Raw genomic sequence first — 20,395 nt, 5'->3', positions numbered from 1 at the left:
CTTTCAAGATTAAGGAAGTTCCCTCCTTGTCCCAATTTACCAATATTTTTTAACGTGGAGCGGGTGTAGCGTTTTACCAAATTCTGTTTTTATAGCTGTTGGAACGACCGCGTGACTTTTCCCCTTCATCCAGTTAAAGTGTAAATAATGCTGCCGTGAACACTGGGGTGCATGCATCTTTTCAAATTAGTGTTTCTAGTTTTTTTTTTTTCTTCTTTTTTTCCGGATATATACCCAGGAATGGAACTGCTGGGTCATAGGGAGTTCCGTTTTTAGTTTTTTGAGAGACTGCCGCACTGGCTTCCACAGCGGCTCACCAATTTACGTTCCCACCAACCATATGCAAGGGCTCCCTTTTCTCTGTGTCCTCGCCGGCATTTGTTATTTGTGCTCTTTCTGCTGATGGCCATTCTGACAGGTGTGAGGTGATACCTCATGATGTAAACTATATTTTTGTTTTTTGTTTCTTGTCTTTTGTCTTTTTTAGGGCCATACCTGCAGCATATGGAGGTTCCCAGGCTAGGGGTCCAATTGGAGCTACAGCTGCCAGCCTACGCCACAGTCACAGCCACAGCCACACCAGATCCCAGCTGCGACCTACACCACAGCTCATGGCAATGCCGGATCCTTAACCCACTGAGCAAGGCCAGGGATCGAACCCGCGTTCCCATGGATCCTAGTTGGGTTCGTTAACTGCTAAGCCATGATGGGAACTCCTCATGGTGTAAACTTTTAATTTATATTCCTGGTGCTTGTGCTGAGTGCTTGCTGTAATCGATAAAACATCCTTATAAGGGACATGGTATTATAGCTTGGGTTCTAGGACACGGGGCTCCCAGGTTCTCAGAGCCATGAAGGGAGTGGCTCTTGGCCTTGCAGGTTCAATAAGTGGTGAGGTGGAATTCACCCAGGAAGACCAGTATCCCAGCTTTGGCTCTGTACCACCTCGACATGAACCCTAAATCATGGATCTGCCCCTTTAGTCGGAGATCTTCAGAGAAGATGACTTAGGTGACACAGAGAATTTTGTTGTAAGCTGTTTTTTTTGTTTGTTTGTTTTTACATCTAAAGAAATCTCTGCAAAAATTCAAGACACCCAAATCTCTGAAAAAGCTCCTGGAATTGATGTGCCTCTGATTCGTGTTCCTTCAACTTAGCGGTAGACAGAGTCGCCCTGCTTGGCAGTGGCCTCACGTCCTGGAGTGGCTTTCCCAGGAGGAGCCTTCGTGGGGCTTGGGGAGAGGTCCCAGGTGAAGTTACCTGGGTTGGCAGTGTCCTCATGCGTTCTTAGAAGCTGGGGCCGGGGCCCCTTACAAGTTACCGTGCAAACCTATCCTCCCTTTTCTGTCTTTGTTCCCAAGACCTTCTTACTTGGAAGATTTGAGATGACGTCCCCAAGGCCTGGGGAACAGGCAGTCGTGTCAGCGGGCGGGGTGTTCGCTCTCTCCTACTCGTTGAAAGATGTCCCAGGCCACCTGGTTCCTCTCCTGGTCGCTGCGTGGCTGTGGCTGACCTTGGACCGAAATGCCCCTTACTGCCCAGAATTTCAATCCGGTCCCATCAGGAGGGGAAATGTGGATGCTGCGTTTGTGTCTGAGCTTCAGCGGGACCCCAGCCCCAGAATCAGTGGTTCCACCTGCCTGGACCATCAGCGGGGACGTCTCCTTGTGTGCACCTGTGCCTGGGAGGTGACGAGAAGGGCAGCGGGTTCCAGCGTGAGGAAAGGGGCAGGGCTGAAATTTGGGGATGGCACCTATAGATCATGGAAGGGAACTCTTCCCCAGGCAATGCCAATCGTGGTCCATTTTCGTTCATTTCGTTCCAGAATGAGATCTAGTTTTAATTTCTTTTAGGTCGATCAGTACGAAATTCCCACTTATGTAGTTTCGTGACAGCCAAACTTTGGCAAATTCGAATGGCTCCATTTAGCACAACAAAATAATTTAAATCTGAGGAAGAGGCAGGTCAGCCCTTTGCGTGGCTCAGTGTTTTCAAAAGGATATTGACGTGGTTCAGCCATACGTCTTGTGTGTGGTGAGCAGCTGTTAATGGTTAAGGCGTTGTGGCTGCCCTACGCGTGGCCTCTTGTCACCAAAAGCCTCCTGCCTCTCCAAGTGGCAGGAATCTCATTGCGAGGGACATTCCTGATCTAGATAAGAACCCATCAGATCTCATGACAATTGAATGTGTCAAAGTGTATAGTTGCATGAGTTTTTTTTTTTTTTTAATAAATTATTTCATAGCCCTTGGTAATGCCAGATATATACATTGATAATAAGCCTCCTCCAGGGGCTGTGGGGTTGCCAGGTGGCCCACTAGGATGGCATCTGCTCTCTCTCTTACTTGTGGCTTTTCCTTAAAGGAATTCCTGCCTTTTGTTTTTCTTCCTCATGTAGATTTCAAGTTTGACAGATTCTGGGGGTTTTAACTGGATTTTGTGCTTTTTGCCCAAAGGATGGAGTGACAGCCCTTGTGTGCCCTTCCCCTGGGGCCACGGTTGACCCACGGTCCCCAGCTGAGCCTCAGTTTGGGGGTCTTTAAACTGGCTTTGGGGGACTCGTCAGGCTTGCCCAAATTTGGGTCTTAGTGATTAGTTCCTCTCCCAGTTTCATCACGGGCCTGGCTGAGGTTGACATCAACCTTGTCACATGTCACAATCAGGGACCCCTAGGTGACCTGGAGAGGTCCGTGACCTGCCTGTGGTCATGGAGCCAGTATGACAGGGCGCCACCCACCCTCCCTGGCTCTGGAGCCCTGGCTTCCTCCAGGTCGTCTAATGAGATTGCAAACTCCTTGAAAGCAGGGTGCCGTGTTGGAGACCCAACAGCCACGCTCAGGAGACTAGCACCTCTGGCCACCAAGCTCACCATTTCTTTGGGTGAGCCCCACACAGAGTGGGCCACACCCTGCCAAGTGGAGTGGCCATTCTGGGTGCACAGACGTGTCAATAAACACGATAACCACCCGGGAGGCTCCCACAGGCTCACGTGCACAGGCCCATGGAGACTGGAGCAGGTGAAGCCGCGGCCTCTGAGGTCCCCCAATCCCTGTGCTCTTTGCTTTTGAGAACACTCATTGTGGGCAGTGCCATGATGGTGTCTCGGGCCAGCCCCACGGGCGACACACAGCTGAGGGCATCCACTGAGCAAGGCGCCGCATTCTATGTTACCATATTTGTGCATTTAGGCTGACCCTGCCCCCCGTCCAGCCAGAGTCCTCAAGGAGTGTGCCCAGCAAGAGCTCTCGATCTTTCTTTGATCTGAGGATACCGGTTCTCCTGAATTTTGTTAGCTGTGCATTGCCACCCACTGCCCCCAGATCTTTAAAAAGGCTTGTTCTCCTTCCAAGTGTCTTAAGGCTCTTGCCCTAATGGCCACTTCTCCTAAAAGCCTCGAACCTGGCCCTTGCAGATTCCAGAAGGCACCACTGATTTTTTTTTTTTTTCATTTGTCTTTGGTGTTTTGCTTTGGGGAGGGAATATTCATTCTGTGGACAATTAAAGACGTGGCAAAAAGTGCCTTTTATGAGTCCCTTGAAAACTGTGAGATGTGGGCCGGGGTCTGTGGAATCTTGCACTCATGCAACAGAAACTTATTGAGTGCTGATGGTGTGCCAGACGCTGTGATCCAGGAAGGCCAGGAAAAACTGGAGCCTGGAAAAACTGACAGCGGAGAAGGCGGGGATGGGAGCTAACGCTTATTAAACGCAGCTCTGTGCCGGACCCGGTATTAAGCCTTCCAGGTGCGTCAACTCATTTCATCCTCACAAGAGCTGTTGGCGGTGGGTGCTAACGTCACCCCCGTGTCACCGAAGTCAGGAAACCGAGCCTCAGAGAGGCGAAGTGCCTTGCCCGAGTTCTCAGCCATTGATAAGAGCTGGCATCGGCACCCAGTCTATTCTGGCCTGTGGAAGCCCAGCGCGGCAATGCTACTGTCCGCTTTGTAGGCTAAACCCACAGTGGCCACTGCTCTTTCAAGGGTCCTTCCTGAGCACTGACTGTGTGCGAGATTCTGCCCTGCCTGATGGTGGTGGGCAAGGCATACCTGTCTCCCTGCCTTGATGGACTGAGTCCACAAGAAATCCCATGCATCCAGCAATTTGGATGCTGTGTGAGATGTGATATCAGGGGCTGATGATAGAGGGGCTCAGGGTGCGCAGAGCGGGACCCCCAGTCCCGAGCTGGGACTGGCTTTTGAGAGGAAGTGAAATTTAAGCTGTGACCCAGAGCAGGAGTTGGCCAGGCCAGGAGAAGGGTCTTATAAAGGAAAGCATGAAGAGAATTCCTGAAGCAAAAGAAAAAAGATGCTGCAGAACTAAGTAAGAGCCAGTCTAGCTGGGCGAGTGACGAGGTGGCGAGAACGCAGGACCAGACCCCACGGGGAGGGCACTCTGGGCCTCTTGGGCTCCCTCCTCAGGGCAGCAGATCTGCACCCAAAAGTTTTTGGTTTTGTTTTTGTTTAGGGCCATACCTGCGGCATATGAACATTCCTAGGCGAGGAGTCAAATCAGAGCTGGGACTTCCGGCCTACGCCACAGCTACAGCAATGCCAGATCTGAGCCACCTCTGTGACCTATGCTGCAGCTCAGGGCAACACTGGATCCCTAACCCACTGAGCAAGGCCAGGGATCAAACCTGCATCCTCATGGATCCTAGTTGGGTGTTTTGGGTTTTTTTTTTTTTTTTTTTTTTGTCTTTTTGCTATTTCTTGGGCTGCTCCCACAGCATATGGAGGTTCCTAGGCTAGGGGTCCAATCAGAGCTGTAGCCACTGGCCCAGGCCAGAGCCACAGCAACGCAGGATCCAAGCCGCGTCTGCAACCTACACCACAGCTCACGGCAACACCGGATCCTTAACCCACTGAGCAAGGCCAGGGATCAAACCCGCAACCTCCTGGTTCCTAGTCGGATTCGTTAACCACTGCGCCACGACGGGAACTCCCTAGTTGGGTTCTTAACCCGCAGAGCCACAATAGGAACTCCTGCACCCAAGAGGTTTTTTTTTTTTTTTTTTCTGCACTCATAGCATGCAGAAGTTCCCAGGCCAGGGATGGAACCTGAGCCACAGCAGTGACAATGCCAGGTCTTTAACCACTTGGCCACCAGGGAACTCCCAAGGGAAATGCATTGAGCCCTCACGACCCTGGGAGAACAATGGTGGACAGACAGGCAGAGTCCCCGCTCTCAGGGGGCTTGGGTTCCAGTAGAACAGCAAATGGATACATACACTGACAGCAGCAGGGAGCAGGGTGTACCCCAAAGGCAGTGAAAAAGGAGGAGGTGGGCTGCAGAAGGTACAGGAAGGTAGAGGAAGGAGGGGAGGGCTTTGGAGAAGAGGAGCCAGCAATGTGGCAAAGTTGGGGGACAGCATTCCAGGCGGAGGGGACGGCAGGTGCACAGGCCCTGAGACAGCAACAAACTGGGCATGCTCAGGGAACACAGCATGGTTAGCGTGACTGGAACAGAGGGAATGAGGAGGAGCAGGTGCCCAGTGAGGCCAGAGGGTCCTCAGGGGTCTTGGGTTTGATCCCAAAGGCGGGGGAAGCCACTAGAAGGTTAGACAGGGGATGGAGAGGCCTGATTTTACTTTTGACCAGCCCTCGGCTTCTGCGCGGTTAATGGACTGGGGAGCAGCAAGAATGGAAGTTGGAATTTGGGGCGGGGACCTGAGCTCCTGACGTCACCTACGCTCCAGAAGATGGGGAATTGACTTGAGCGGGGGCCGTGGGGAATGGAGCCCAGATGGGCTTGGGAGATGCTGCAGAGCAAGGTTGCTTTGAGGAAGAGCTTCTGATGGGAGGGGGTGAGGGCCACAGCTTATGGCAGGCAGTCCTGGGTCCTGGGTTCCCTCCCGAAATCAGAAAGACCCCCATGGTTCTCAGCCAGCTCACAGAAGGACCTGAATGAGGGTGCCAGCAGGCCCTAAGCATCTAGGTTTTTCTTTCTCTCTTTGTTTTGACAGCTCAATGAGCTATAATTCACATATTCTCCAAGTGACCCACCCAGAGTGCACAATTCAATGGCCTTTAGTTTATTCACAGCGTTAGGCCACATTTACCACAATTTAACTTTAGGACACTTTCGTTACCTCCCAAAGAAACCTCATTCCCATTAAGTAACCCCATTTTCCCCTCCCCCAGCCCCTGGCCACTACTAATCCATTTTCTGACTCTGCAGATTTACCAATTCTGAATATTTCACCTATATGGACTCTTAACAAGAAGTGATCTTTTGTGACTCGTTATTTCACCTGGCATCATGTTTTTAGGGTTTACCCAGAAATCGCATCCCTTTTTATGACCATATAATATTCCACTGAGCAGATGCACCATGTGCTATGTATCTGTTTGTGTGTTGTTGGTGTTCCCTCTGCTTTTTATGACTAGGGCTGCTGTGAACATTCACATGCAAGGTGCCTGGACACAAGTGTTCAGTATTTGGCGTGGAAAGGGATACACCCCTGAGTGGAGCTGTCACCTGGTAAGTGGGTTTCACTGGGGGAAGCTGCCGGATGGTTTTCTGGGCAGCCCCCTGTTTCTCATTCCCACCAGCAGTGTGTTGACGGTTCTGATTTCTCGCCCACCCACCCACACTTGTGACCGTCCCCAGACACACCCGGGTCCACTTACCTGAGCAGTTGCCCAGCGATTTATAAAACAGGTGCACAGGGATGGCGCCCGCCCCCTCCCGGGGGGCGTGACCAGGGCATTTATCTGCTTCCGAGAGTCAGGGTGACTTGGGGACCAGGTCCTCTTGTTCTATCCTCTCCCGCCTTCACTTCATCCCGCTGGAGGGAAGGACACGAGCTCTCAGCCTTAACTTCATGTACTTAATGGACGAGGAAGGAAATAATTTCTGAGGCCGAGACCTGAGGGGTCCCCAAGGACTCTGTTTTGACAATGCACTTCAACTTCCATGAGGGCATTTGCCTGTTGGCTGGGAACTGTGGCCAAGGACCTTTCAGCATTTTATGGTTATAAAAGGATCTTGAGAGTAATGACTCTTGAAAAAGGCGTTTCAGTGGGGAGGATGGGGATGGCTTCGGGTCCACAGCCTCGCTGAGGTTTGCAAAAACTGTCAGATGAGTTTCGCCTTTGGCGTCATACTCTGGTCCAGGCACCCTCGGGGGCAGGTGAGCAGCAGAGATGCGGTGCAGAAATCCCCTTCTCTTGGTATGATTCGCAGCCCACTCTACACCCAGAGCTGTTGCCAGTGCTGCGGGATCCTGGATCAGTCCCTCTGCCTTCCTGGTCTCTGCTTGTCTCTTTGCCGCATGGTTCCTGATGGCCGTGAGCTCAGGTGGGCTGGGAGCCCAGGTAGGCAGTGAGCTCGGGTCAGCCGTGAGCTTAGGTAGACAGTGAGCTCAGGTGGGCTGGGAGCCTGGGAAGGCTGGGAGCCTGGGAAGGCTGGGAGCTCAGTGAGGACAGGCACGTCTAGTTTTCGGGTCACCGTCACCCCAGCACCTCACCAGAGTAGCAGGTTGTCTTAGTCTGGGCTTTTTGGGGTGAGGGTTTGAGTGGTCTCCCAGGAGACACTGGTTAAGGGAACAGGGGTAGCCACTCAGGGAAGGGGAAGGGGAGGCCCAGGCAGAGGGTGGTCCCAGGCCAAGTCCTGCAGAGGGCGCTGCGGCCTGACCCTGCTCCTCAGAGGCTGAGCCCCTTGGAGGGGAGGGCTGGATGCTGGCTCCTGTAAAGCCAGTCACTGGCTCAGGCCGCCAGGCCATGTTGACTTCAGCCCTTTCTTCTCTCCACGCTTGAGGGCAAAGGGCAATGCATCCCTGTGCCCTCCGGGGTTGGGGGTGGGGGGCAGCGAGGGTGCAGGTTTGGGCCGTGAGAGGCAAGGGCACATGGAAGCCGGGTGGGGCCACGGCCATGGTGAAGGACTCCAGGGCCCAGGGAGACTGCGATGGTGCCCGCCGGGGGACAGGCCCCATCCTGCATCCTGTCCTGATGGGCCTTGCAGGACAGGGCCGCCAGCTTCCTCAGTGTGCCGTTGGTATCGTTTTCCATGTGCTCGGACACCAGGAGAACGTTTTCGATTGTCAGCTCAGGTAGTGCCTCCACGTGGCCGCGGTTTGAGCCGGGGTGATGAGTCCCACAGCGAAGACGCTTTGAAATGTGTGGTCCCTAACGAGTTTTGCGTTTAGGGTGATGGCGAGGTTTGTACCCTGCATGAGGCTTTCTGGTTTTATGGCTCTTTCACACGAGCATGAATCCCAGTCCTGATGTGTGTGTAGGTTGGTGTTTGGCACCCTGACCCGCCTTCTCCCGGACCCCCGAGTCCTCATTCTGCAAAGGGCTGGATCCACACGTGAACAGACAGGCCATGCCCGGAAGCGAGTCAGCGCTAGATGCCTGGGGAGCCTGCTCTGCCCAGTGTGGACCTGCTGGGGCTGGAGTCATTGCATCGTATATTCCCCAGGACACTGGGTATCGTCGGCTCGAGGCCAGGCACCTCTGCTCAGATGCAGGCAGGCAGGAAACTGGAAAACCCTTAGCTCCTCGTTCCAGCTGCGCTTCTGGGTCAGCTTTGCGGGTTTGGCCCCAGCTTGAGGACGTGACAGGGAGCACCGCTAGGTCAGGACATGCCTTGGGGCTTTTAACTGCTTTGGGGTTTTTAATTGAGGTAAAAGACACGTAACAGGAGTTCATTCCCCGGGTGGCTCAGCAGGTTAAGAATCCAATGTTGTCTCTGCTGTGGCTTGGGTTGCAGCTGTGGTGTGAGTTCGACCCCTGGCCCTAGAACTTCCAAAAAAAAAAAAGATAAAAGACATGACATAAAATTGAGTATTTTAACCATATTAAAGGTACAATTCAGTGGCGTCAAGTACTTTCACATGTTGTGCGACCACCCTCCCACTCTCATTCCAGAACTTTCCAGCACCAGATGGAAACTCTAGGCTCTTTTAGTGCTCCCTGCCCAGCCCCCTCTCCCACCAGCCTTGACAACCATGAATTCATGTTCTGTCGCAGTGGATTTACCTATTCTGGGCGTTTCATGTAAACGGAAGCCTGCGGTATGTGGCCTTTTGTGACTCCAGGTGGTAGCGGGCCAGTGCTTCCCTCTCGAGGGAGTGGAGACAGTGCAGCCACTCCGGAGAATGGACGGCGTTTCCCCAAAAAGTGAAAGAGGAAAGTGGGGGGGAGGGAGAAATCAGGGGTCTGGGATTAACAGATACACGCTATTGTGTATAAAATAATCAACAAGGACCTACTGCGGAGCGCAGGGAACTCTACTCAGTATCTTGTAATAACCTGTAAAGAATGGCTTCAGTTTTGCTAAATCGCTGTGCTCTGCACCTGAAACTAACACAACATTGTCAATCAACTATACTTCATTTAACAAAAAAGAAGTGGAGTTTCCGTCGTGGCTCAGTGGAAACGGATCTGTCCAGCATTCATGAGGATGCAGTCAATTCCTGGCCTTGCTCTGTGGGTTAAGGATCTCGTGTTGTCGTGAGCTGTCGTGTGGGTGACACACATGGCTCGGATCTGGCGTGGCTGTGGCTGTGGCTGTGGTGCAGGCTGGCAGCTGCAGCTCTGATTGGACCCCTAGCCTGGGAACCTCCATGTGCCTCAGGTGCAGCCCTAAAAAGACCAAAAAAAAGAAGAAAAAAAAAGGGTGAAACCTAGAGCTACCGTAGGACCCAGCGATTCCACTCCTAGGTATATTCCTAAAAGAACTGAAAAGACGTGTTCAAACACTCATATGTAGATACCCATGGCATCACTGTTCACAACCAGCAAGATGTGGAAACAACCAAATGGCCATCACAGGGCGGATGAACGGATAAATAAAACATGGTCCATTCGTACCGTGGATTTTTTCCTTTTTAAAAAAGTATTTAGGAGTTCCCATTGTGGCTCAGCAGTAACAACCCAACTAGTATCTATGAGGATGAGGTTGGATCCCTGGCCTCACTCAGTGGGTTAAGGATCCGGTGTTGCTGTGAGCTGTGGTATGGGCTGCAGACACAGCTTGGATCCTGCGTTGCTGTGGCTGTGGTGCAGGCTGGCCGCTGCAGCTCTGATTCGACCCCTAGCCTGGGAACTTCCATATGCTGCAGGTGCGACCCTAAAAAAAAAAAGCAAAAAACACAAATTTATTAGTGCTTGCTTAACTCCTGCTGATGCTCTAAAGCTACCCCAGGGTACCCTCACTTTCCCAGGAAGGCTTTCCTGAGTCCGGAGACCAGTCCTCTTCCTGCCCACAGAATCCTGGCTCAGTCTTGGTCATCGTGCCTCATCCATCATCCATTCATTCACCGCTTCCAGAGTATCTCCTGGAACCCCGTGTGAGCCACGCCTGCATCTCTCCATCGGGCAGAGGTGGTGACGTCAGGTCATCTCAGGGAGGAGCCCGGTCCCTGCACAGCGGGCCCGTGCCTGGGTCTCACTGTGGCTGAGTGCACCTCCCTGCGGAGGATACTGGCACCAAAACCCTGGGGACCAGAGGAGGCAGCTTTGCAAAGGCAGAAGGGCACGGCATCTCCCAGGGGCCACAGAGGGCAGGGGTCCAGAGGTCAGAAGATGTGTGTAGAAGCTGAAGACCCCCAGGGCCCGAGCTGCTGGTGAGGGGAGAGGTCGCAAGGCATGAGGAACCATGTGGGAAGTTCCCTGCCTAAGGCTCGAACCAAGTCAAAGCAGTGACTGCAGATGCGTAACCTGCACCACCAGGGAACTCCCCACGTGGGATTTTAATCCAGGTACAGACGGAAGGCACTGGAGGGGTTTCGGCAGCTAAGGTGGAGGTAAGGGGCCGTGGTGTGACATGATTCAAGGGAAGACGTTGCAGGAAGCTGACAGTGACGAGGGCGAAGAGGGCGACCAGGACAGGGTGTGAGGCAGGGGAGGGCAGAGTGGCAAAGTCGCCCTGTCCTAATTGCCCAGTCACTCGACTGTTACCACCCCCACCCCAAACCCTGGGACTGGGTGGGCAGGGGCCAGCTTTCAGGGCAGAGTAGGCGCTCAGGGAGCTGGACTGAAGTGAGTCGGTCAGCCCCGTGTGGGTGCAGTGGGGACTGGACAAGCTGCCTGTCCCCCTAGTGTGGCTCCCCAGGGGCCCAGCTTGATGGAGGATGGTGGCTGGGACCGGGCAGTGGGCACGCATCTGCCACTGGGGACCCCAGAGGGGGCCATCTTCCAACCACAGCAGGAGGTCTTTAGGGATGTTCTGAGCAGACATGTGTCAACTGCTCCAGAGCAGGTTCCCAGGACTGGTCCGTCACCAGCTGGTGCTTGTTTCCAGAAAGCGTGCGCTGTGTGGACTTTCGGGCTTGTCCCATCTCCATCTCGCTCTGTCGCTTCCATGACAGTTACCAGGGCCGGGACAGGGCCTGTGGAGAAGCAGGAGCCATGGTGACAGCAGAAGTGCAGACACTTGCAGATGTTTGGGCGTCACGTCCTTGGCTCTTGGGTGAAAGTTCTCCGTGAGGCATCACAGCTCAGCTGCTGAGGTGGCAGCGGGAGGCTGGGCTGGAGAAGCACATCGGATCCACGAGGGAGGCCCACGTGGTACATGCTGAGACCCGAGCCTTGTTCCAGCAGGATAATAAATTCCAGGTGTCCTGGATGCACTGCCCCGGGCAGGGGCTGTGAACTTGAGCACAGAAGACTGGGCAGCTCCTGTCAAACACCTGCAGAGCCCTTGCTGGGCCCCCCGGGCTGTGTTTCAGGGCCTCAGGAGGCAGGATATAGGACGTGCTTGGTCTCTGCTTGTGACAGGAGAGAACCTTTGTGTCCTGCTGCAAGTCGCTCACCAAAGGGAAGTGGGCTGTAAGCTTAAAATATATTTGATGGCCCGTGTCTGGGAACCCTCCCTCCCAGGCAGTGAGCATTAAGCTAAAAAACCTCCTGACCAGGCCCTCTTGTGAATGGCTGTAGGGAGGCAGAAATGGACACCTCCTGTCCAAGAGACTGATGGGAACCAGGAAATGGTTAACTTTGCTTCCTCCCCTTATCGTATAAAAGAAGCCAGAATTCTAACTCAGGCAAAACGGTTCTTTGGGACACGAGTCCACCCTCTTGTCTGCCAGCTTTCCGAATAAAGTCGCTCTTCCTTGCCCCGATCTCTTAGTTTATTGGCCTGTTGTGCCATAAGCAGTATGAGCTTGGACTCGGCAACATGCTCTCCTGGTCAATTTGCCAAGATGCACATTTAAACTAATTATAAATTGTACTGAAGATTGTTGTGGAAAAAAAACAAGGAAACATAACAGGTGGGTATGGAGGATGGGGCTGTGAGGAATGAGTAGGAGTTCATCAGGGAATAGTGTTGCCTCCAGAGGGTTTGGCCTGGGAGGCAGCCCTAGGGTGGGAGAGAGTTGATGAGTGAGGAGCCGAAAGAGACAGAACTAGAGCACAGCGGGCGAGGGGCATGGCATGAGATAAGCAGAGGCAAAGGCTCTGGGGTCACAGCTGGGGTTTTGTGTTTCATCCTAGAAGCCCGCTAGGGTCTTAAGCAGAGAAGTGAGGCAAGGCCCTCTTTGCTAAGGGGGGGCCAGGGCTAGTGGAGGCCTGGAAACCAGGGAGGGAGCTGCCGAGTTGGGTGGGCAGAGTGATGCTGGCCGGGAGCCCAGAGATGAGAAGTGGGGGTGAAGGTCAGGGCTCAGGATCAGAAAATGTCCTTTTCCTCCCTGTACTTTGTGGGGCGTGTCCTGTAGTGTGTTTTCTCTGATGACATCGCCAAAGGGACCATTTAAGGCAGGCAGGAGTTGGCAAGGGACCATGCCTGGACTAAATCCTCCTGCCACTGGTTTGCGTAAAGGAAGTTTTATTTAAATATAGCCCCGCCCATTAATTTACGGCGGCTTTCCTACTGCAGCGGCGGAGTTAGGTAATTGTGACAAAGATTGTCTGGCGGTCCAAGCCCACGATATGCACTAATGAAGCCCAAGATTTCCTCTCTGACCCATTCCAGAAAATATTTGCCCATCCGTGACCTAAGCAAAATGAGACTGGGACACATTTGCAAAAGACAGATCTCTTGGCTCAGACTCTTCCAGCACTGAAAATGTGTTTAATTCCTATGAAAAAATGCTAACGTATGCATATTTTTAAATTAACATTTGTACGTCCTCAAGCTTTGACTGACATTATTTAAGAAGCTCGTCTTGTACTTGAGGTTTATAAAGTCAGTGTTGGAACTTGGGCTTTGAAGATGTTGCGCGATGTTATTTGTCTAAATTTATACTCCGAGGCGAAAATCTCCCGATGCATTATTTCACTGTTTATCTTCTCTCTGAAACACTCATTTTTCTCCTCTCTGTAAAATAAGATCTCTAGGCGGATGTCTCTAAAGCCAGCTTTTAGTCTTTGCAGAGTCTTTGGCCTGCTTGCAAAATAATTTATGTGAGAGTTTGCCTAGGTGCAGATTAAGCCCAATGGCAGCAAAGCCAATTTTCCAGCTTCTACCTTTTTCCTTCCCTGATCCTGTTGTCTCCATGTTTCTACTCCTGGTTCCAAACTCCATGCAGCATTTTTGGATCCACTTGATTTACAGATTGGAGCTGATTTCACTTGGAGAACTGGCCATATGTCTGGCAGACACCAGCCACCATTGGCAGAATTATGGGGTTGATGCTAAGCAGATGGGCTTTCTAGTTAGATGTGCTGTTTTTTCCATGATACATATGAGGAAAAAAGAAGCCACTTTAGTAATGTCTTGATTTTTTTCCACTGGTGTCAGAGGCATAAATGACACCCATTTATCTAGTCTTAATTTCAGCATCATTGCTCTGCAGGGGGTAGCCTTAGACAGCTGGAAGAGGCCCAGAGACTTGGGAAATATTGAGGCCTGACTTCTGTGAATGACGCAGAGAATCCTATTACCTTGGGAATACAGTTTTTGGGGAAGAGGTTTTTATATTTCCAAAATAAATGGTCACTAACGCCAATTAGCTGGAGTACATTCAAACTGCTTAATCTCAGGTTTATTGCTCAAACTCCACTTGACAGCTTTTGTGTGGTTATTGCTGCCTGGGAAGCAAGGTGTAAATAGGGATTGGCTGGTCCATCTGTTTAGGAGAAGCTGGCCAAGTGGCTGAATGGGTTTGCTTGCTGCAGGACTTCTCAGAGCCTTTACTATGACAACACGTGGTGGGGCTCTTTGGGGAAGGCTTTTCGGGTAGATGGTATTTTTGCAGATGTCTTCATTCACAAGCCTCTCCTATGCTAGGGCTCCGTGGGACATGCTTGGGGAAACACTGAAGTCATGCCCAGATGGTAAACTTCCGGTCAGAGAACCGGGGCTCCAATGCCAGACCAGTCACTTGCCAGTTGTGTGACTGTCCTTCCACGTGCCCCCCACCCCCAGCCTCCACTTCCTAAATGTAAAACGGAGCTGAAAATGGAAATCCTGCCTCCGAGATTGTTTGCTTGGAATGAACACCCGAAAGAATGTGGTGGCCTCCCCACAAGCCTTGACAGATATGTTCTCCTGTGATGCAGCATTCGTTCAATTCACAGGGTTCCAGGGACTGGTTATTCGCGCTGAAGCTCAGCCAGACTCTCGTACTTCCTTCTGTATGTTCCTTAGCACCTCGACTAATGAGGAAGGAAGAGGAAGGAGATGCCGTCTGTTTAGGTGGCAGCCGGGAGAAGTAAATGATGGGGCACTGCGAGCCCGGGAAGTCGCTTAGGAATTACAGGGATGGCTCGCTGTCGAGGGGCACACAGGTGGCTCAGGTCGTTGTTAATAACCTGCATTTTGATTCCACTTCCGTGGTTGTATCACAGATCAAACGCTTTCATTTATTCTCTCCTTTGTTCATTCACCCCTGTGCCCAGCGCAGTGCTGGGCGCCTGAGGAGGGAGGGCCTGCTGCTGGGGGGTCTCTGCGTCTCCCAGGCTGGAAAGGCAGCAATTTTTCCATCCCGGGGGGTGTCAGCGTTCCCGGGTTCTGATGATACACTCACAGAGCTGTAGGAAAGAGTCTGCAGAATGGCTGGGAATAGGGCCATGGGTCTTTAGGAATTCTTTCCTCCCCCTTTTCAGTAAATTCATCCTTCTTCCTACATCCCTGCTCCATCAGCAACCAGCTTCTTCCTGCATTCAGAGCAGTGTGGTTCTGGGGCGTGGTCTCCCCTCTTCCTGGAAGCTGTCCCAGGGTGGCCCCAGCTCTGCTTGTGTGGATTGGCTCTCCCCAGACATCCTGCTTTTCAGTCCTCACTCCGGAATTTTCCAGGAGGAGTAGAGAAGGTCAAACCGAGAGTACTTTTGTAGCTGGGAGACTTTACATCCATTTTGTAAATTTGGTTTTGGAGGTTCAGACCCATCAGGTGGGGAGTCTATGAACACACCCAGAAAAATCTTCTTAGCAGACGGTCGTCAAGCCGCATCTCTCGCAGCGTGGGCACGGGCGATTGGTCTTTGGACCCCAAATGCCGTGATTTGAGTATATGTGGCTTTGATCTTCTTCTCCGCCCCATTCCTCCACCTTCAGCCCATATCCCAGACGACAGCGCGGTCACCGTCTACTTGCTGCAGGGAGTCTAACATGGGGGGGGGGGGATGAGGGCTTCGGGAGCAGATGTCCTGATTTCCAGGCCCGCTCTGTCACATGAGCCGCGTGACCTGCGAGAACGGTTCCGCCTCTCTGCTTCCATTCTCCTCGTCATAATGTGAGTGATGAAGACAAGGCCTGATGGGAACGAGCCGATGCATGTCGGGTGCTCAGGCCACAGCTTGTCACACAGCAAGCGCCCAACCGATGCTGCTGTTGCTGGTGACCGTGACCGCGAAACAACCCTTGCTCTGCTTGACTCCTCCGTATGAGTTACTGGCCCGCATAGGGATCAGGTGAGGGCTCTGCCCCAGCATCGTCTCTGGGTTCCTGCCTCCTTTCTCTGCTGTCCGCACGGTCCTCGCCCTGCTGTCCTCTCTCAGCGGGCCTCCTGGCCTTCAGCCTCATTCCTCTGCCGTTGGCACCCGCATCGACTGTCTCTGCAGCCCTTTCCTCAGTGCTGACCATGTACCCCAGTGGTCCCCAGGCCCTCAAGGCTCCTCTGATGGCTGCACACGGCCCTTCTTGGCTGGGCCCCAACCTCCCCTCCGGCCCCTCCAGCCCAAAACCCAGAGCTCCAGCCTGAGGGTTCTCAGGTTCAAGTACACAGACCCATGCCAGCAAATTCGGAACACCTAAGACAACACAGCATTGCTACTTTTTTTCATTTATCGGTATATTGATTGATATATCAATAATAAAGTTTCCTCTCTTTTAAAATTTTTATTGGAGTAGAGCTGACTTACAATGCTACATTAATCTCAGGTGTACAGCAAAGCGAGTCAGATATGTGTACATATAACATACACCCCCGTTCATTTTCCAGATTCCTTTCCCACGTAGGCTCTCTCAGAGTGCTGTGTAGATTTCCCCGTGCCACACAGTGGGTCCCTACTTGTCTGTTTTATCTACAGTCGCGTGTAGATGCCAGTCCCAACCTCCCAATTTTTCCGTCCTTGCAACGTTTCCCCTTTACTAACCTTAAGTTTAGTTTCAAAATCATTAAGTCTAGTTCTGTTTTGTGAATAAGTTCTTTTGTATCATTTCTAATTAGGTTCCCCTTATTAGTGATCTCCTATGATGTTTGCCTTTCTCTCTTAGTGTGATAACCTCTACGATGATGTTTCCTGTTATTTGTAGTCAGGGGTGATGCTGACAATGATAATTTGTGTCTAGGTATTTGTGTGTGTTTGTTGGCCATCAGTTGGCACCATTGAAATTTGGAGTCTCGGTGTGCATGCCAGGTTTATACATGGAGGCCGTACAGCTTCTGAACCTCGGAGACTGAGGCATTGGATCTGGCTCCCCTGCATCGTTTGTTATCTGCCAAACACCACATGCTTTTATGGTATTTTACTCAACTCCTACTCAACCTCCAAGGCCCAGCTCCAATATTACCCTGACCCCCAGTGGCCTTCTGAATTTTCCCACCCCAGGCAGGGAGAATGGCTTCCTCTGCAGTTATAATCCCTGTCTGGGTTCTTTCTGGTGATTCCACACACCTAGATTTTCTCTGTGGTCAGTTCACCAGGCAGGAGAGTGTCCAGTACCTCTTTTTTTGTTTTGTTTTTGTTTTTGTTTTTGTTTTTAGCTACACCCAAGGCCTGTGGAAGTTCCTGGGCCAGGGGTCAAACCTGCACCACAGCAGCCACCCGAGCCACTGCATTGACAAGGCCAGATCCTTAACCTGCTGCACCACCAGGGAACTCCAAGCACCTCTATGTTCTGCCCCATGCCTGGCACGGTGTTTGGTTCACAGAAGATGGTCACTATGTGTTGCTGGATGTTTCTTTGGGGACAGGGAAGGACTCGTCAAAGAAATGGAAGCCACGCTCTGTGAGCCACATCCCCACCTCTCGTTTACCTCTTTCAGAGCCTGTAAAGCATGCTGGAGTCGCCTCCTTGTTCCCTTCCTCCTCCGTAAGCAGGTGAGCCTCATGCTGAGCAAGACAGCATGTCGCCTGTGTTTACTGCTCTGTGTCAAATGCAGGGCAGCCCTGGCCCACAGCGGGCCTCAGCTGATGCTTGACGAGTGAACTTGTGAATGAACGCGTGAAACAAACAAGCCTAAAGTCACATTCCAGTATCGCCTGATAAGGACAGTGCCTGTCTGTCCGGGAGGCCAAGCCACTCAGCATGTGGCATCTGGGAATCTGAGTGGGGGCTGCCCTTCCGTTGTGTTTTAGCCTAGGTGACCCAGCGACATGGAAGGAGACAGGGGCAGGAGAGAGGATAGAAGACGAGGAAGCAGAAATGCCCAGTGTCACTAAGGTGAGGGCTTTGGAGTCAGACGGATGCGGGAGGGGCTGGATCCTGGCCCCAGCACTGGCACCTCTGCCTCCCAAATTCACAGGTCAAGCAGGTGTTTATTCAAGTGCCAGTCAAGATGGCAGGGACCCAGGTGGACAAGACGGCCACCCTTCCTGTCCTCACACAGCTTAACCTTTGTTCCAGGGTGGAAGACAGATGCTAACCATAGATAACACATCCCAGGGCACTATCTGAGCGTGATGAGAGCAGGATGGAGGGAACGTTAGGAATCAGGAGTTGGCCCTGGGCCAGGCATGGAAATTAGCCCACAAGCTCTGTGACCTTGGCCATGGCAGTGGTGTCCCTCGCTGTCTTGTTCCAGGAGCACCTAATTTGTAGGTGGGATCCATCGATGGTGGAAGTTGATGGGGTTGGCCCTGGGGGACAAGTCCACAGACTGCCTCAGAGGGGACCGGGGGAGGGTTGCTGTGGTCGAGGGACCAGAGACGGCAGGGAGCTGAGCCGGCACCTTTAGCTCCAGGGCGGGGCACCTGCCCCCCTCCATCATGGGTGGGAGGGGGGCTCCCGCCTGCCCTATAGGTAGGTGGTGCTTCCTCAGCAGATGTGGAAAACAGTTTTCATTAATTAACTGCTAATGCCTCACAGGTGGCAGAGGTGCCCCTGCAACTTCGCACCTCCGAGCTGTTCCGAGGCTGGAGGGATCTGCTGGGTCTGCACCTGCCGGGTGTGGGAAGGTGGTTCCCCCGCCACGGCCGAGCACACTCACAGGCTGGGGATCCAGGGAAGCGGCGGTCCACCCAGCCTCCCTTCTGTCTGCATGACACACACATAGGAGTGCACACACGCCACCCACAGGTGTGCACACATTCACATACAGATACACCCTCTCTCCTAGATACATGCCTGCCGCGTTCACACCCACTCTCCAGGGAGGGGCGGGGGGCAGGCGCCAGGGCACAGGAGGACCCACCCCACCTTTGCTGGTCCGGACCCGCAGGCACAGTCCGTGGCACGCCCATGCCCTTGAGTAAGTGGTTCCTTTCCCGGGGCGGCATCTGTTCTAAAGTTTCTGGCCTTGGGTTCTAAGTTGCAGCCCTGAGGAATCGCACTTGCCCTGGGCCTGAGGCGCCTGCAGGCAGCTGGGGGCAGAGGGCGCTTCCTCCTATGGGAGCCCTGGAGGCGCAGTTTTCAGACTGATGGAGCCTGTCCCCACCTGGGCTTGGGGATCCTCACGGCCCCTGACAGCAGGCCCTGGGGAGTCACTCAGAACTAGGGGTCTTCCTGGTCACGCACTTCGGATGTTTGGTAAATGAACAAATCGGGTCGTTTGAGCTGAGGAGCCCCAGGGGCTCCCTGCTGAATGTTGAATCAAGTTCAAGCCCCAGCTACGGCCCTGGCCCCTCATCCACTGCATTCTTCCTCCCAGCCCTTGACCCCACTCTTCCTCTGACTGGCACCTTCGTCCCTGCCCCAGCTCCTGTCTACACCGCCGGCTCCCCGTCATCCAGGCTTCTGCTCCAATAGCTCCTCTCAGAGCAGCTTTTCATAACCTCTCTTTACAGTCAGCCCCCCGGGTTCCCCAGACTCCCTGAGCAGGTGTTGGGTTCCGTCCGTCTGTCCTGTGTGGACGCACGCAGGTGTGTACAAACACCGGCCATAGATGTGATGAGAAAAATAAGGAGAGGAAGGCAGCAGAGAACGCCGGGGTGTGCAGGCTGATTGTTCTCACCCATTGTCTGTCGCCTGCAGGCAACTAGAAGCCCCACAAGGGCAGGCATTTTTCTCTTCTGTTCACCTCTGTACATTCTGCTGGAGCGATTCCCAGCACGTGGCTGGTATCAATAAGTTTTTGTTGAATGAATGAATGACTGGATGGATGAATTCTCTAAGGGAGAACAGCGGGTGATCTGTTCAGGACTGCCCCGCCCCTGCCCCAGTCTGTGTTGTGAGGACTCAGGCGGCAGAATGAGGGGGGAAACGCAGGACCTGCTCCAGCCACTAGGGGGCAGCGGCGGGGCAGGGGCAGCGGGAGGCAGCACATTACAGTGGTGACGGTGGTGATGGTGCGAGAGGGGGAGGGGTGATGAGGAGGGGGCCGCACTGTCCCTTCTGTCCACCTTCCATCCGTTCAGACAAGCACTTGGGAGGTCCCCTGTCCCCATTCCCCCAGCAGAGCGGTGGCAAAAGTGAGGACACAGGGAGCAGGGAAGTGGCCTCAACACTTGAGCCCCCCATGATGAGCAAGGGAGACAGGGTGTGAGCCCGGATGCCTGGTTCTAGCGCCTGTGTTCCCAGCAGCTCACCAGACTGGTTTCCATGGCGTGCCATAGACACTGATGCAAAATGATGGTGCTAAAGTGAAGCCGGGGCTGGGGCAGAGGTGAGGTGGGCAGGGGTTGGGAGCAGACCTCGGAGACCGTACAGGCTTGGCCATTAATTGACCTTTGTCCAAAATGAGGAAGGAGGCCATGGGGAGTCAGGAGGAAGTGATCTGATCAGATTACGTTTGTAGGGGGTCATGGGGACGCCAGTTAGAAGGCTTGTGTGGGCATCTGGTGTGGCCATGCTGGCGGCCTGGACTAAAGTGACAGTGATGCAGTGGCAGATGGAGTGAGGTTCGGAGTCT

At 53.1% G+C, this 20,395-nt stretch overlaps 1 protein-coding gene across 1 annotated transcript in view; it reads left to right on the top strand.

Moving 5' to 3' along the window:
• The first annotated feature begins 7,868 nt into the window (after positions 1–7,868).
• PHACTR3 (phosphatase and actin regulator 3) overlaps positions 7,869–20,395 on the top strand; it is a 111,453-nt gene continuing 98,926 nt past the window's right edge. Inside the window, exon 1 of the mRNA XM_047770540.1 lies at positions 7,869–8,047. Coding sequence (XP_047626496.1) covers positions 7,869–8,047 — 179 coding nt within the window. The remainder of the gene's footprint in view (positions 8,048–20,395) is intronic.

The sequence above is a fragment of the Phacochoerus africanus genome, chromosome 3, assembly GCF_016906955.1.
Source record: "Phacochoerus africanus isolate WHEZ1 chromosome 3, ROS_Pafr_v1, whole genome shotgun sequence".
In the NCBI taxonomy this organism is placed as follows: Eukaryota; Metazoa; Chordata; class Mammalia; order Artiodactyla; family Suidae; genus Phacochoerus; species Phacochoerus africanus.
This window is presented reverse-complemented; position numbering and strand designations above follow the sequence as displayed.